The sequence below is a fragment of the Erinaceus europaeus genome, chromosome 7, assembly GCF_950295315.1.
Source record: "Erinaceus europaeus chromosome 7, mEriEur2.1, whole genome shotgun sequence".
Lineage (NCBI taxonomy): Eukaryota > Metazoa > Chordata > Mammalia > Eulipotyphla > Erinaceidae > Erinaceus > Erinaceus europaeus.
Window position 1 is genome coordinate 29,310,845 of NC_080168.1, and position 15,436 is coordinate 29,326,280.

General features: G+C 38.2%; 1 protein-coding gene across 2 annotated transcripts in view; it reads right to left on the reverse strand.

Moving 5' to 3' along the window:
- Nucleotides 1–15,436, reverse strand: part of PARD3B (par-3 family cell polarity regulator beta) — a 1,240,289-nt gene that overhangs the window by 477,614 nt on the left and 747,239 nt on the right. For both annotated transcript variants that reach the window (XM_060194068.1, XM_060194070.1), the window contains 2 exons: nt 10,842–11,012; nt 4,564–4,696 (listed from right to left, as the gene is read on the reverse strand). In XM_060194068.1, coding sequence (XP_060050051.1) covers nt 4,564–4,696; nt 10,842–11,012 — 304 coding nt within the window. The remainder of the gene's footprint in view (nt 1–4,563; nt 4,697–10,841; nt 11,013–15,436) is intronic.

A 15,436-nucleotide genomic window follows, 5' to 3' on the forward strand; every position in this document is an offset into this window, starting at 1 on the left:
GAAGGGTAAGGAAATTGGTAACTTTCCATGACAGCTCAGCAACTGTAACCTTGAGACCAAACCGGTCACTATCTGTCCTTGTACATAAGGTTTCACTTAACAAGCCATTCATTTATGTGTTGTCTATGGCAGTGTTTGCACTGCAGTTGTAGTGTTGAAGAGCTGTAGCAAATATTGTCTTGGCCCACAAAAGCAAACAATATTTACTATCTGGCCCTTAACTTAACAATATTACCCTATTTCTCTTCAGTACATTCTTGAGGTCAGTAGTACCACTGTGTTTATCCTTGCCTCCCTGTTTTAATGCACACTGCACAATGGAAGCATTCAATGAAAAAAAGTCAAACTGAAAAAGATGGTTCAATTTTTGATCACAGCTCCAGAGGTCATGACTTACATGCATGCTACAAAAGGGTAGATATGGTGGTACCCAGAAAGAAGATACATTAAGAAAAATTATACTGTATGTCCTCCAACAACAAATAACCAGTAGGGTAGGCTACAGAACCAAAGGGTGACAATGAAAATCATAAAGGAGATTTCAGTGCTGGGCAGATGTAGGGCCAATAAGTGACTGAAAGCAGAGGCCAAGGTGCACTTGAAATGAAAAAGAAGCAGTAGCAGGCAGAGAAAAACTGAAGGGTGGGATGTGTGTTTGTGTGTGTGTGTGTGGGGGGGGGTCAGGGTGGTGGTGAGATCATCCAGTAGAGTTGTAATAACAAATCAAAGACAAATTGAACTTAGGATGTTTCTTGGCCTGCAGTTAGCTCTGCCAGCTAGATTCTTCAGGGAATACACTGTTGGTGTACTTCATTACCATTCAAATGCCTAATAGGATTTTAGAGTAAACTTCTGGGACACAACCTCCATCCTTATTACAGTCTTGGATCACCACACTTCTTCCAACGCAAGCATTGCTAGCAATTTTCCAACACAAATGTGAATTTCCTGGTGATATAATTACTACAAAAATTTCTTCTAACAATGAATTTTATGTGTGGCAATGTGACAACAACACACACTTATAAGCACACACATATAGATGTACTATTATTTAAAAAAATGGAACATACTATATCAACGTTAAGTTTTTAACTATCCAAAGAAGAGAAAAAAGGTTAATATTTTGGCTCTAATGATTTCTCTCCTTACTAAGCATACATGACATTGTCCAGGCAGTCTTGTTTTTCTTTTTTTTTTAAATTTTTTATTATATTTATATGTTTTATAGAGACAGCCAGAAATCTAGAGGGAAGGGGGTGATAGAGAGGAAGACAGACAAAGATATACCTGCAACACTGCTTCACCAATTGCAAAGTTTCCCCCCTGTAGGTGTGTACTGGGGCTCAAACCTGGGTCCTTTTGCACTGTAACCTGTGCATTCAACCAGGTGCACCACCATCTGGCCCCCAGTCTTGTTTCTCTAAAGGAATTCCTCAAACATGCCAGTTGAGGTAAGTCAACACAGACTCAGGTTTCATGAGTCTCAGTGGCCTACTAGCTACCTGACATGGACTTCTCATTCAGGAGACCTCAGCAGTCCTCAAAATTTAAGACAGAACACTTAGAAAAGGTAAGGATTTCAGGCTCATGGGGAAAAAAAAAACCTATTATAGCCAGGTTAAAACTAGTAAAGACAGGCCCTTTGGAATATAACTAAAATATGCCTACTAGCTATCTACAAAATGGAGGACCCCCCCAACTCTTCAGCTGCACTATTCCAGCCTTTAGGTTCACGATTGTTCAAGTTAGTTTAGCTTTGTATGTTAACTATCTTTTTAGCCTCCAGGTTCCAGATGCATAGACATTAATATGTATGAGAATATGGGTTCAAATCTCTGGTCCCTACCTGCATGGTAAAAGCTTCAGGAAAGTTGGAACAGTGCTGCAGGTATCTCTCCTTCCCTCTGTCTCCCTTTCTCTTTTTCTCCCTCCTTTATAAAAATTATAAATAAGGTTGGGGGTAAACAGCATACTGATTATGCAAAGAAACTTTCATGCCTGAGGCTCCTAAATCCCAGGTTCAATTTTCCATATCACCATAAGCCAGAGCTGAGCAGTGCTATGTAATAAATAAATTAATTAACTAGGTAATAAATTAACTGGTTTCCAGGAGCAGTGTAGCTGTGTAGGCACCACGCCCCAGTAATAACCTGGTGGCAAAAATAAATAAAATAGGATAAATTACTGGTAACCTACTTTATCATGAAAGACTACTTTCTTTATGAAAGTAAGTAGAGACATATACTTTGAATATAAAGCAAAGTCAGCTTCTAATGAATATTCCTAGCATAATGATTTCAATAGTTTCAGTGGATTAATCTAAGAGTCTCCATGTTGTGGCATAGAGAGTGAACTTGAGTCAAAGAGACAATAATTGAGTCCAGTCTGCAAGAATCAAATGCATGGCAATTTATTCTTTCTACTTTCTATTTTTTCACCATAAAGTAGAGATAATGATATTACTCATTTCAAGTGTGCATGCAAATTGCTAAACACAGAATCTATCAGACCATAAACATTAGTAAATGGTTATAGCTCTTGCTCCTACTCTCACGAAAATAAAGGAATTCAGAGAGGGGGGAAAATACACCAATCTGATATAACAATCTGAATCTGCAAGAATCTCTGATTTGGAATTCCCTTCTAATGAGGTATTCTCAGAAATGAGTCACTTTTTCATGTAAATTCTGGTAAGAGCTTAAGTATCAAAAGAAAAGAGGCTGATCACATAATATACAGTATTTTCAACAGGTTAGTATGGAGCTAACTGAAGGTGAGGATGGAGAATTGTTACTGACAGAACAATACATTCATGATGTGCCATTGAGTTAAAAAGTAATTTCCTAACTTTAGAATATTCCATATATATATTTGTATAAAGGAAATACTTGAAATATGTTGATTATATCTTTGACAGATACAAGCACATTAGATTCTTTCTTTTTATTTCCTTTCCCCTCCCCTCTGCTCCCCTCCCATCCCCTTCTCTCTCCTCTCCTCTCTTCTCCTTTCATTTCCTTTTTGCTGCCAGAGTTATCACTAAGGCTCAGTGCTGGCTCTATGAATCCACTGTTCCAGGCAGCCATTTTTTCCTTTTTTTTTCTTTCTAATTTTTTATTAGATAGAACAGAGAGAAATTGAGAGAGGATGGGGAGATAGTGAGAGGGAGAGAAAGTTAGACACCTGCAGATCTGCTTCACCACTCATGAAGCATCCTTCCTGGAGTTGGGGAGTGGGGGCTTGAACCCAGATCTTTGTGCTATGATCTTTTTTTTCTAAGATCTTTTCCCCAGATCTTGGTACTATGTACATTTAAGTGGGTACATCACTGCCTGATCCCTTTTTACTGCTTTTTTTTCTTTTTAAAAATTTTTGAAAAATTACCTGTATTTATTTTTTGAGTAGAGACTATCAGAAATAGAGGAAGGGAAGGGATATGGAGGAAGAGAGACACCTGCAGCTCTGCTTCACCACGCATGAAGCTTTCCCCCTACAGGTGAAGACTGGGAGCTCAAGCCTGGCTCCTTGAGCATTGTAACATGTGCACTAACCAGGTGCACCACCTCCTGCCTTTTTTTTTTTTTTCCTTCCTTAGTGATCTCTAAGAAATAGGCATTGCTTTTGCAAGACAAAAATGAAGATTTGTAAAGAAGGCAGATATATGGAAATAAAGAGAATTTTCTTTGTGACTTGAAGTATAATTAAAAATAACTCTTTTTTTTTTCTTTCAAACCAGAGATGTTTCTGAAGGCTCAGTACCTACACAACACCACCATTTCTGGTATCCATTTTATCTTATTTTAAGTTTTCATTCTCTTTCTGTTTTTGATAGGAGGACGGAGAGGGAGAGAGATTGCTAGGAACAATACTTGTAGCACTGTTCCGCTACTTGTGAAGCTTCTCCTGCAGGTGGGGGCTGGCGGTTTGAACTTAGGGCCTTCTGCATGGTAATGTGTATGGTATACAAGGTGAATCACCATGTGACCCTTCAAGTTTTTATTTCTTTCTTTATTTACTTCTTGAGCTCTACTAGAAGTATAGTCACATTAGATAATAAATGTAAGTCCGTGTGACAAAAAATGCAAAAACCATTCCAACTATCACATGATTGCAGTTCATGCTTTTTACTAAGATCATCATGTAATCTGGTGTCAATCTGAGCTATGCTGTGCCCATTTGATGCCTTCCTATAGATCCTGTATCTTGTAAATTGAGTAGTTATTTATACTTGATAGCTTCCAATATCAAAAGATTGTCAAAACATGTAACAGTTTAAGATTTTCTTTTTCCAGGCATAGTTTGTTTTATATATTACCCTCCATGTTTGGGACAGCAAGCACAGAACTGTCACTTAACCCAGAGTCAATGCCAGGAATCTGCTTCACAACTTCTCAGTCAGCACTTCCCCCACCTCTTAGTGTTCATGACTCAAAGTAACATAGTCTGCACTTAGTCTAATTAACTCCACTCTGCTCGCTCCTGCTCTCTCTTTTTCTCTCTCTCAAGACACACTTGTATTTTCTCACATTGTTTGCAGTGGATAAAAATGGTGACTCTTACCTTTCTGTTTGTCTTGTGGATTACAAGTGCCAAATGTATGCACTGCACTGTTATCATTTCTCTTGGTGGTCACTACAGAGTTTTGACAGTTCTCAAAGCAGGGCTTAGAGAATGCCCCACACTCTGCAGACTCCTAAGGGATGAAAAAAAAAAATATATATATATGTCATATAGCAAACTACACACACACTGGTTTTTTTTTTTAGTATGTTCAACTTGGTCAATTGATATAAGGAAAAAGAATGGCATTCCTATATAATTTTCCACGGGCTTATTGAAAAGAAGTCTTCAATTGTAGAAAATCAATATGGTCCTACCAGTTAAAATATATTTGAGTACAAAGTAACAAAAATACTGACAATGCGGTGCTGATAGCCAGCACAAAAGAGGATTAACATTATTATTCTTCCCTCCATTTACAACTAGCTTCTTTCAAATTTTCTTCCATCTGGGAGTACAGCTTGTGGCAGTGTCAATACAAGAATACAGTTCATGCCAAGGGTATTTTTCTGCCAACCAGCTGGTTCCTCTCTCCCTCTCCCTCAGTGACTAAGTGCATATGCTCTAGGACAAGTCAGACCCCAAGCAGGTTTGGCTTGGAAATGTCGTGAGTGTGCCCCACTCCAGGCACTGGGTCTTCTGGCCATGAGCTAAAATAAACTGCAGTAATACTGCCAAACACTAGTTCTCCTGAGATAGTTTCTTTCTCTCTCTTTCCCCCAAATTTCTCCCTCCTATTTTTATTGTGACAGCCTGTAAACACATTCACAATTTCTCTAAACTGCTGTATCCAGAATAAAACCCCCATGAACCCTGTCCCATAAGTGCTGAGAAGGGAACCTGAAGGGGGTTTATTAGAGAATTCAGCTTGTACTCAAGAGGATTGAGGCAGAGGGAACTGGAGTGTGTACTTGCTCAAAGTATGTGTCTTCTACAGATTACAGAGAATGAATTTGGAAGCCATCTCGTGGATATGCCCTTGACCATTTGTGAGTGGAACATGTCATAACAGAAACCTTCCCTAAATCTCTTTCTTTATGAGAAATGCATTTGACTCAGAGCTTTTGTTATATACTTTCCTCTGTAGTTAGAAAAACTCAGCATCCTATAAAGTCAAACAAAATATTTTATAAATATAGATATATAGATATGTAGATATAGATATATAGATATAGACATAGATATAGATATGAAGCCTTCTTAAGATGCTATCAAAATGCTCTCAGTTGTTGAGAGTCCTTTAGCTTTCTGTTAAGGCTTATAAGACTTTTCATATGTCTAATGTTTTTTGTTTTTTTTTTTCCAGAGCACTGTCCAACTCTGTTTTTTTGTTTGTTGGTTGGTTTTTTGTTTTTTGGGTTTTTTTTTTTGTTGGTGCTAAGGATTGAGCTTGGAAGTTCAGAGCCTCAGGCAGGAAAGTGAGATGCATAGCCATTAGGCTGTCTTCCCAGCTCCACATGTCCAATGTTCATCTCTGCTTTTGTATTGCTGGTCAAACCAAGACTGGCATGAAGGCAGACTAATTCCAAATAAAAGCTGGAGGAAACAGGAAATAACTTCCATAGTCTTGTGCTTGGATTTAACAACAAGAACAGAAAGAAGAAGTAGAGAAAAAAAAATCTGCTTTCCAAGCTCTTTGATAAATGACACAATCAATATCACAACAACTGATCAGTAACCAGCCTAATTAAAGTATTCAGCCTGTAAAATAGAGCTGTCGTAGGGCCCTCCATTAGTGTCCCAGCCAATAAAAAATATAATGGATTTTTAAACATATTCTGCTTCTACCAAGATGAGCTTGTATCAGGGAGGAAGATGTTTTGGGGGAGGGAAGAAAAAAAATGAGGTCATAACCCATTTTTTAATACTAAATCTCTAGGCTCAAATGGAATTACAATTGAACCTCAAGCTCATTCTTTGAAAAACATGTTTCTGTTTAAAATGGTTTTGATTCAATCAAGGGCTCATTCTGTATTCTTTACCAGGTCCTCATCAAAACTGTTTACGTATATTGTACATCTGGGTAATGTGAGAAAATATTCCATCCACTCTATATTTTGACTTTTCTTAACTAGATTTTTCAATTTTTTTTAATCTAAATATAATGTTCAAGGAACCATTCGGTATTCATACTAAACCTAACCAACTGATTTTCTTGGATGGATAAGCAGTCTTGAGGGTTTTTTTTTTTTTTCCTTTCTAGGTTCTGGATGCTTTTTCACTGTTCCTGAGGGTGACAGCTGGTCGAAGGAGAACAGACCAAAAACAAGAACACGCGGCATATGCTTTGATGCAGTTAAGCAGAGACCTTGGGAGATCAAATACCTGTAGATTTGGTATTTTTTAATTATTTAATCTAGGTTAGGTGTATATTAGTATGCTGTTTTTTGAAGAAAAAAATGTTCCTTAATCTTCACATGTGCCACAGATCCTCAACAGCTGATAGCCGAGTGCCTGTTCAGTCCCCTATGGAAAACATGTAAATACCAGGGAAGCTGAAAATGGATCTTCCTTAAATGTCCTCATAAAAATTGCTTTTTGTCCCATTTCCTATTGCCAATAAATTCCCTAGTGAACTCTATTAACAGGAGACTTCTGAGAATGGGTAATGAGCTGAAAGCTTAATACTTTCTTCTGATGGAATAATTGTCAACCCACTCCAGAGTATAGGGATTAGGACAAAAAATGTCTATGGTAAAAGAATAGTAGAATGTGTTAACTTGAAAAACCAAAATACAGAATGGCTATCCATTATACTGTTAACATTTACAGAAGAATAAGAGATTAGGGAAGATGGGGAAGTTAACTTTTAAGAATCATATCGGGGGTCGGGCGGTGGCGCATTGGGTTAAGCGCATGTGGCGCAAAGCGCAGGGACCGGCGTAAGGATACCGGTTCGAGCCCCCGACTCCCCACCTGCAGGGGCGACGCTTCACAGGTGGTGAAGCAGGTCTACAGGTGTCTATCTTTCTCTCCCCTTCTCTGTCTTCCCCTCCTCTCTCCATTTCTCTCTGTCCTATCCAACAACGAATTGCGTCAACAAGGGCAATAATAATAACCACAACGAAGCTACAACAAGGGCAACAAAAGGGGGGAAAAATGGCCTCCAGGAGCGGTGGATTCATGGTACAGGCACCGAGCCCAGCAATAACCCTGGAGGAGGAAAGAAAAAAAAAAAAAAGAATCATATCCACTTTTAGTCTTGTTGCTCTCTTTACAAGGAGGACTCTAGAGCAGTGTCTTCCAGATTTTCCTCAGAGTTGAGGGATCTTTGTCCCCCCTCCCCCAAAATACTAAGAAAAACTTAGTAAGTAGATCTCAGGTGACTCTGGGATCCATAGGCCAACCTTCACACCCATCTTAATAACTGGGTTCTCTGAAGTTCTAGGGCTTTAGAGTAAGGATGAAATTAAACCATAAAAGAATCAAGTCTCATGATGGGATGTAATAGATAAGGGATTTATAACTGTACATATAAGTAAGGTCTATTAAATATTCATGGAAGTCTCTGTCACTTAAGCAGACACACATGTTGAAAACAAGTTTGCTCATTATACATAGTCTCCAGTAATTGGCCAATTTACATTTGCTTAACATTTACAAGGTTATGTACAGAAGAGTAAAAAGGTACTGTTACTCCTTTCCAGTAGTTGGTAATATAACAAACACATAGTTTATAAACCAAGCTTTCTGTTTTGACTTGTACTCTGAGATGAATTAGGTAACAGATGCAACTTTTATTTATTCTATAGGATTTATTAAATGGTTGGTTATTGTGTGCTGGGAAATGAGAACTCATTCAGGTGTGAAACTAACAAAAGCACCTGACATTCACAAGTACTGAGCAAATATTGAGTACCAGCACTCCTATGCAATCATCACATAGCTAGGAAGTAGAAGCCCTAGGATATTAATAATATTAAACAAATAAAAAAACTTGAACTTAAGTCCAAGTTTTTAATCACCAGAAATCCCAACTGATTCTATTATCATTAAATCTGAAAATACTTTGAAATTATTTTAGCTGAAATATTTAGTTATATTTATATGAGTGTGTTCAGCAGTAGTTTTATATTACACACTACTGGGCTATACAAGCACTATTTATCTTTAGATGACACATGTGGCTTATTTATTTGTTTTTTTTGTTTGTTTGTTTTGCCACAAAGGTTATCACTGGGGCTCAGTGCCTACGAAAAGACTCCAGCATTCCTGGTGGCCACTATTTTTTCTCCTTTTCCTTTGATAGAGGATGGTAGAGAGAAAAAAATAATAAGAAATGAGAGAGAGAGAGAGAGGGAGAGAGAGAGAGAGAGGGAGAATGAGAAGGAGAGACACCTATAGCACTGTTCTATCACTCATTACGCTTTCCCCTTACAAGAGGTATTTGGGGACTTGAACCTTGGTCCTCACACATAGCAATGTCTGTGTTCTATCAGGTCAGAAACTACCTAGTCTTGACTTTTAAGCATCTTGAACTGTTTTTTTCTTAATGTTGTTTTAAATACACACACACACACACACACACACACACACACACATATATATATTCATTTCTTTTTTTAGTATTTCATTTGAATGAGAGAAAGATACAGAGGGAGAAACCAGAGAACTGCTCAACTCTGGGTTTTGGTGATGCCAGGGATTGAACCTGGAATCTATTTTTATTATTTATTTATTTTTGACACCAGGGTTATCACTGGGGCTTGGTGACCACAGCACAGCAGCCATTATTTCCTTTTTTTTTTTTTCTCTATTTTATTTTTATTAGATAGGACAGAGAGAAACTGAGAGAGGACAGGGAGATAAAGATAGAAAGAGAGACAGAGAAAGACAGATGCCTACCGACATGCTTCACTATTTGTGAAGTGTCCCCCCTGCAGGTGGGGAGGTCTCAAACCAGGTCCTTGCACTTGGTGGGATGTACACTTAACTGGGTGAACCATTGCTCACCTGATACCTGAGGTCTGTGAGCTTTAGACATATGAGTATTTGCTATCTCCATGACCTGATTTCTTTTCTTAAAAGTAATTTTTAGGGAGTGGGGCATATCTTACTTGGTGGAACCAACACATGCTTTTTTTTAACTGTGATGTTTTGTATTTGAGGCCTGGCATCACAGGGAACCATGAGACAGGTGAAACTCCACTGATGGGGCTATGTTATGGGTGTATTTTCCTCTTTTTCTCTGCCCCCTCCCTTTTTCCCTGTCTAAATTTGAAAAGAATGATAGTTAACTTCAGAAGCAGTGTATAAAGCATGTGGAAGACTCTGGCATCACACACAAAATTTTAGAAGTGTTTAGTAAGTTACCCTGCGTAATTAAAATAAGTATAAATATAAACATAATATGACATTTGAAAATATTCTGTCTTTATTGAACGTATAATAGTATAATTGTATAGCATAAACAACAGTATATCACTGAAATATTCATGAATAGTATCATTTGAGAATATTCTTATACTTTATTTATAAGTAAAACTGTTCTGCTTTGTAATGCATGTGATCCAGGTTCAAGCCCAGACTCCATCACATTGCTAAAAAGTTCTGGTGCTGTAGTTTCTCTTTCTCTCTCTCTTATTCTCTCTCTCTCTCTCTCTCTCTCATTCTTTCTCTCTCTCTGCAAAAATCAACCCAGAATGAATATGACTGAAGATGAGAAAAATTAATAAACTTTACAAATAAAATTATTCCTTATATTTAAAAATAACAGTGACATGATTTCAAAGTTTCTCCTTCACTGAGAACATTTATTTAATAACATAAACTGATCAACTAGCTTAACAGATGCAATTTTGAATTATCTAAGTCCCCTCCATATGGTTTATTCATGCATAGGCAATTGGGGAAGCGATATAGAGTTGATTGCATTGTAACAATCTTGATATTACACATTGTATACATCTGATTATGAACATTTTAATGTGTGAACACTGCTAACACATCAGTAAAGACAGGCAAAGATGCTTTATACTTTTAATGCTTCATTTTTATATTGTCTCATTTGTACAGTCCAGAGTTTCAGGAATTTCTAGGGGGGAAACTAGAAAATATAGACCTGTTACATTTGATAAATTACTCACTTTAAATGCACATTTTAAGACATTCTAGTTAGAACTAAAACGTATAACCACCTGTCCATGACATAAATCCATCAGAGTCCTGGGCATATTTTTCCAATTTTAGGATCAGTCTGAGCCTAAACACCATACCAGGTATGGAAATTTGCATGCACTGGCTGATAATTTGCTATGGAAAATACAGATTAACATCACCTCCACTGGTCTCTCCAGCCTCCTCAAAATCACCAACTGGATCATCCCTCTGATGTTCCCTTCCATGGACATTGATCGCCTAAGTGTTTCCATAGCTTCATGGTTGGACTTTCCCAAAAGAGATTCCCCATTAACTGCAATCAGCTGGTCATTTACCCTCAGACGACCATCCTGGGGCAGAATAAAGAAAAAAAATGCATTAAGCAGAGAAGAAAAGCACGGTGATGACATGTGACTGTTTCAGAGAAAAGTTCCAATTTAAAAAATAAAATGGGAGCAGGGGGGAGAATCAGCTATTAGTAATGATTTATTTTCTGTAGCAGGAAAGGTTTCTGTAGCTTTTCAAATAGTCCCAAATTCTACCAATAATGAATTGTATGAAAGCACACTCTGGAAATCTTGGAGACTCAAGTTATAATAATTTAGACATTTTCCTCTGACCCCGTAGCTAAATATTTGGCAAACAGGCTAACCTAACCTGGTTCTGACATTTGTTCTGACAGGGACCATGTTGCTGAACTCATGGAAAGAGGTTTTGGAAACAGTAGAAAAGAACATCAACACTTTAAAGCAGAGTGTACATTTCAGGCACAGAGAGATGTCATGCTTACATGTTGCCTGTTTGACAGTTATTTATCTCCTTGATAACATTGCTATCTCTATTGCTAATACCAAAAAAAAAGTTTATGTGACTTTATCTAATGCAAAACAAAAGTTGATAGTCTGCTAACCCGCAAAAGAATACAGAGGTATGCAGTAAAAGAACAACTTGCTGTGACATCTTCTGTCAGAAAGGGGACTGTTGGGCTTTTTTGACAGAGAGATTCTGACTGCTGATATGTCTAACTAGTTATCTTCAGGAAGGAAATACCACATACCTTGGAATATCACTGCATGTCTAGCCAGCCAGGACACAAGTCTAAATCACTTCTAGGTAATAGCCCCCCAGTGTTAGACTCCATAATAGTACCTAACAAGTTGGCATGCCAGGGCTGGGGAGATAGCATAATGGTGATACAAAAAAAAAAAAAAAAAAAAAAAACCAAGAAAACAAACTGGGACGCCAGCTTTGCCTACAAAGGAACTTTGGGTGGGAGTGGAGGAGGGTGGTGTCACACCTGGTTGAGCACACATATTAACATGATCAAGGACAGGTGGCAGGCGTTAGCGCAGTAGGTTAAGTGCACATGGCGAGAAGCCCAAGGACTGGTATAAGGATCGTGGTTTAAGCCACCGGCTCCCCACCTGCAGGGAGGTCCCTTCACAAGTGGTGAAGCAGGTACACAACTGTCTATTTTTCTCTACCCTTCTCTGTATTCCCTTCATCTTTTGATTTCTCTCTGTCCTATCCAACAACAACAGCAATAACAAGAATAAATAATAACAACAAGGGCAACAACTATTGGAAAAATGGCCTCCAGGAGCAGTGGATTCATAGTGCAGGCACCAGCAATAACCCTGGAGGTAAATAAGTTAATTAATTAATCAATTAATTATAAATAGATAGATAAACAAATAAATGCCATGTGCAAGGACCAGAGTTCAAGACCCTAGTCCCCACCTGCAGGGCGGAAGCTTCATGAATGGTGAAGTAAGTCTGCAGATATCTCTGTCTCTCTTGCACTCTATCTCCTCTTCCCTTCTCGATATCTGGCTATCAAATAAACATAATAAATAATAATAAAAGAACTTGAGGGAACCACATTGTATGTCTCCAACAGGCATTCTTAGAAATCTGTTAATAGATTAGAAGCCTGCCTTGTATCAGCCTTATACTAGGATGAAAAGTTCTTCCTACAAGGCAATTTCAGCTATATGACACTGCTACAATGACTAATAAATTCAATAGAGATAACAGTAGGTATTTATAGCAATTTTCCTTCCCAGAGAACATTCTCCATAAATTATTTCTACTGATCCTCACAGAACTCAAGAAATTAAGTAGGATAATGTTTCTATTTGCATTTTCTAGAAAAAGAAACTGAGGCAGTTGTGACATTAGTTGTTCCAAGTCACAGAAGTAAGTCAGAGGCAAAGTTCAGTTTCATCGAATTTTGGTTTTTCCATCTCTCAGAATTCCCTTTGCTACCTGTCTCTAGACCACGCTTGTACAACCTTAAAAATAGGTCAATGACTGAAGACCCCACCAATATGTCCTGGAGCTCCGCTTCCCCAGAGACACACCCTACTAGGGAAAGAGAGAGGCAGACTGGGAGTATGGACCGACCAGTCAACGCCCATGTTCAGCGGGGAAGCAATTACAGAAACCAGACCTTCTACCTTCTGCAACCCACAATGACCCTGGGTCCATGCTCCCAGAGGGATAGAGAATGGGAAAGCTATCAGGGGAGGGGGTGGGATATGGAGATTGGGTGGTGGGAATTGTGTGGAATTGTACCCCTCCTACCCTATGGTTTTGTTAATTAATCCTTTCTTAAATAAAAAAGAAAAAAATAGGTCAATGAGAGAGGTTTTGTGAATAGAACTATCTCAATAGTTCAATCTGCACTCAAATCAACAGAATGAAATACAAAAGGGGAAAAAAAAATAAAAGCTTCCCTAAGAAATGAGAAAAACAGACTTAGAATGGACAGAAGAAATCAACCATACAACTTTGGAGAGCAACTTGATAAACTTTGACTAATGTAGCAGCAGATGGTCAGGAAGTGCCTTTGCTGACAGCAGGAGAGGTAGAGTGGTGAAAGCTGTGTTGGAGAGCTAATGCCCTTGTGGAGATACACCGCACAAGCCACCTGCTGGAGAGGGTGTTGGCCGCAACACAATGAAGAGCATGACCCACTGAGGAAGAAATTGCAATTGTAAGGCAACAGTATAGACAGAGAAGGGTATAAAATCAGAGCTGTGCAACATCAGTACAGACTGTCTCACAGAGCAAACTGTCCCCTCCCTCTCTCTTATTTCCCCATTCCACTTAACCTTTACCCTAATGCGGAGCAAGTCTGGGAATGAGATTTACAGGAAAGGCTAAACAAGCAAGAAATCTCTTCACTTCAGTTATCTAATTTGGAGTGAGGCACAGAAAGAATAAGATTAAGCTTACATGAAATGGGATAAAGCATAAACAATCCTAATGGCTTAGTAGCATGAAGCAAGACACAGCTGGGCAGATGATGCTGCCCTCTTTGGTATTTAACAGAAGGGGTACTACTAGATGAATCTTGAAAAGGTAGTGGGACTGTCACTAAAAATCTTTTTAGGGTAATAGGAGAAGGATATGTGGTTTTTAAAGAGAAGGAGGAAACAGTGGAGCTGGAGGAAGATCCTAGCTCTGTTAACAGGAAATGAGGTCTAGTGTTGGATTTGTAGAGGCTTAGTCCTGGCAGAACACTTTGTCCTCTCTGACAGGAAAAAGCAAGATGAAGGTTGAAACTTATGATCCTTCTAGAATAGAGGGAAAGAAATCTGAGCCAGAATCCACCTGGTAGGTAACCTTTTCTGGACGTTCCCTGTGAAGTATGGGGAAGATTCAGTGAAGAGGTAAACAAAGATAAGGAGATGTAAGAAGAACATTTTTTGTTGTTGTAAAATAATCTCTTATCAACAGGTATTAAGCACAAACATTTCTTTTCAGCTACATTTCAAATCTCCAACATGACGAACTGTACTAAAGTGCAACATATTTGCTTTCTTCAATTCTAAACAAAAAGGCCAGGCCATCCCAGAGCAGCTGCAATTTCTTTCTTTCTTTCTTTTTTTTTTTTTTTTTTTTTTTTTGAGACATTCACATTCATCACAAGCATCACTAGAGAGCTGAGGGTGTGATAAAAATCCACATACTCTCATTTTCAAACTTGGCTAGCCTATTCCTATTGGTGTGTGCTTTTCCTTTATAAGATAAATGATGGGTAATTCCATTAATGGTGATGCCAGTAAGCACCATGTTGTCCTAACATTCAGAATATAATCACAGGATTTAGAGCTGAAAGGGTCCTTGGAGGTCATCTCACCCAAACTCTTCCATTTACAGATAAATAATGTGACACATGAAGGGGATGAGAAACCATTTATTGAACTCTTAAGAGAAAGGATATAGATTAGGAATTGCTCAGCTCATTAAGGTCAGAGCTAGATCAGAAAAGTTCCAGTCCTGACTTCTCAGCATTCTCTATAACCTTACCATTCTGTCTCTATATAAATGAGAACATATAGTTCTTAAGAGGACAATACAAGAAAAAGACTTTCAAAACCAGAGAGATTAATACTTGCGAAAGACTCCTCTATGAAACCCAGAGTCAGATGATAAGAGATACAGAGACAAGAGACTGTGTTGAGGTATGGCAGAGTAAGGAAGTCAACTACAAGAGTGAGGAGGGTCATTCTGCATATATCTATGGACAGATATGTGCTATTTATGTGTGTGCATATACATACATTTTCATGTCTAATGTTAATCCAAAAGAAATTGTGCAGTTGATTTCTCAAAGCACTTACTTCTCAAACTCATCAACTAGCTCTCAAAATTGTGTATGGCTACTCTGCTTTGGAGTAATTCTGATCAAGAAAAAAAAAATAAGTTGTTCTCTCTGTGTGTGTAATTCTATTAATATCATATTCAAATAAATGGGCATGGGGAT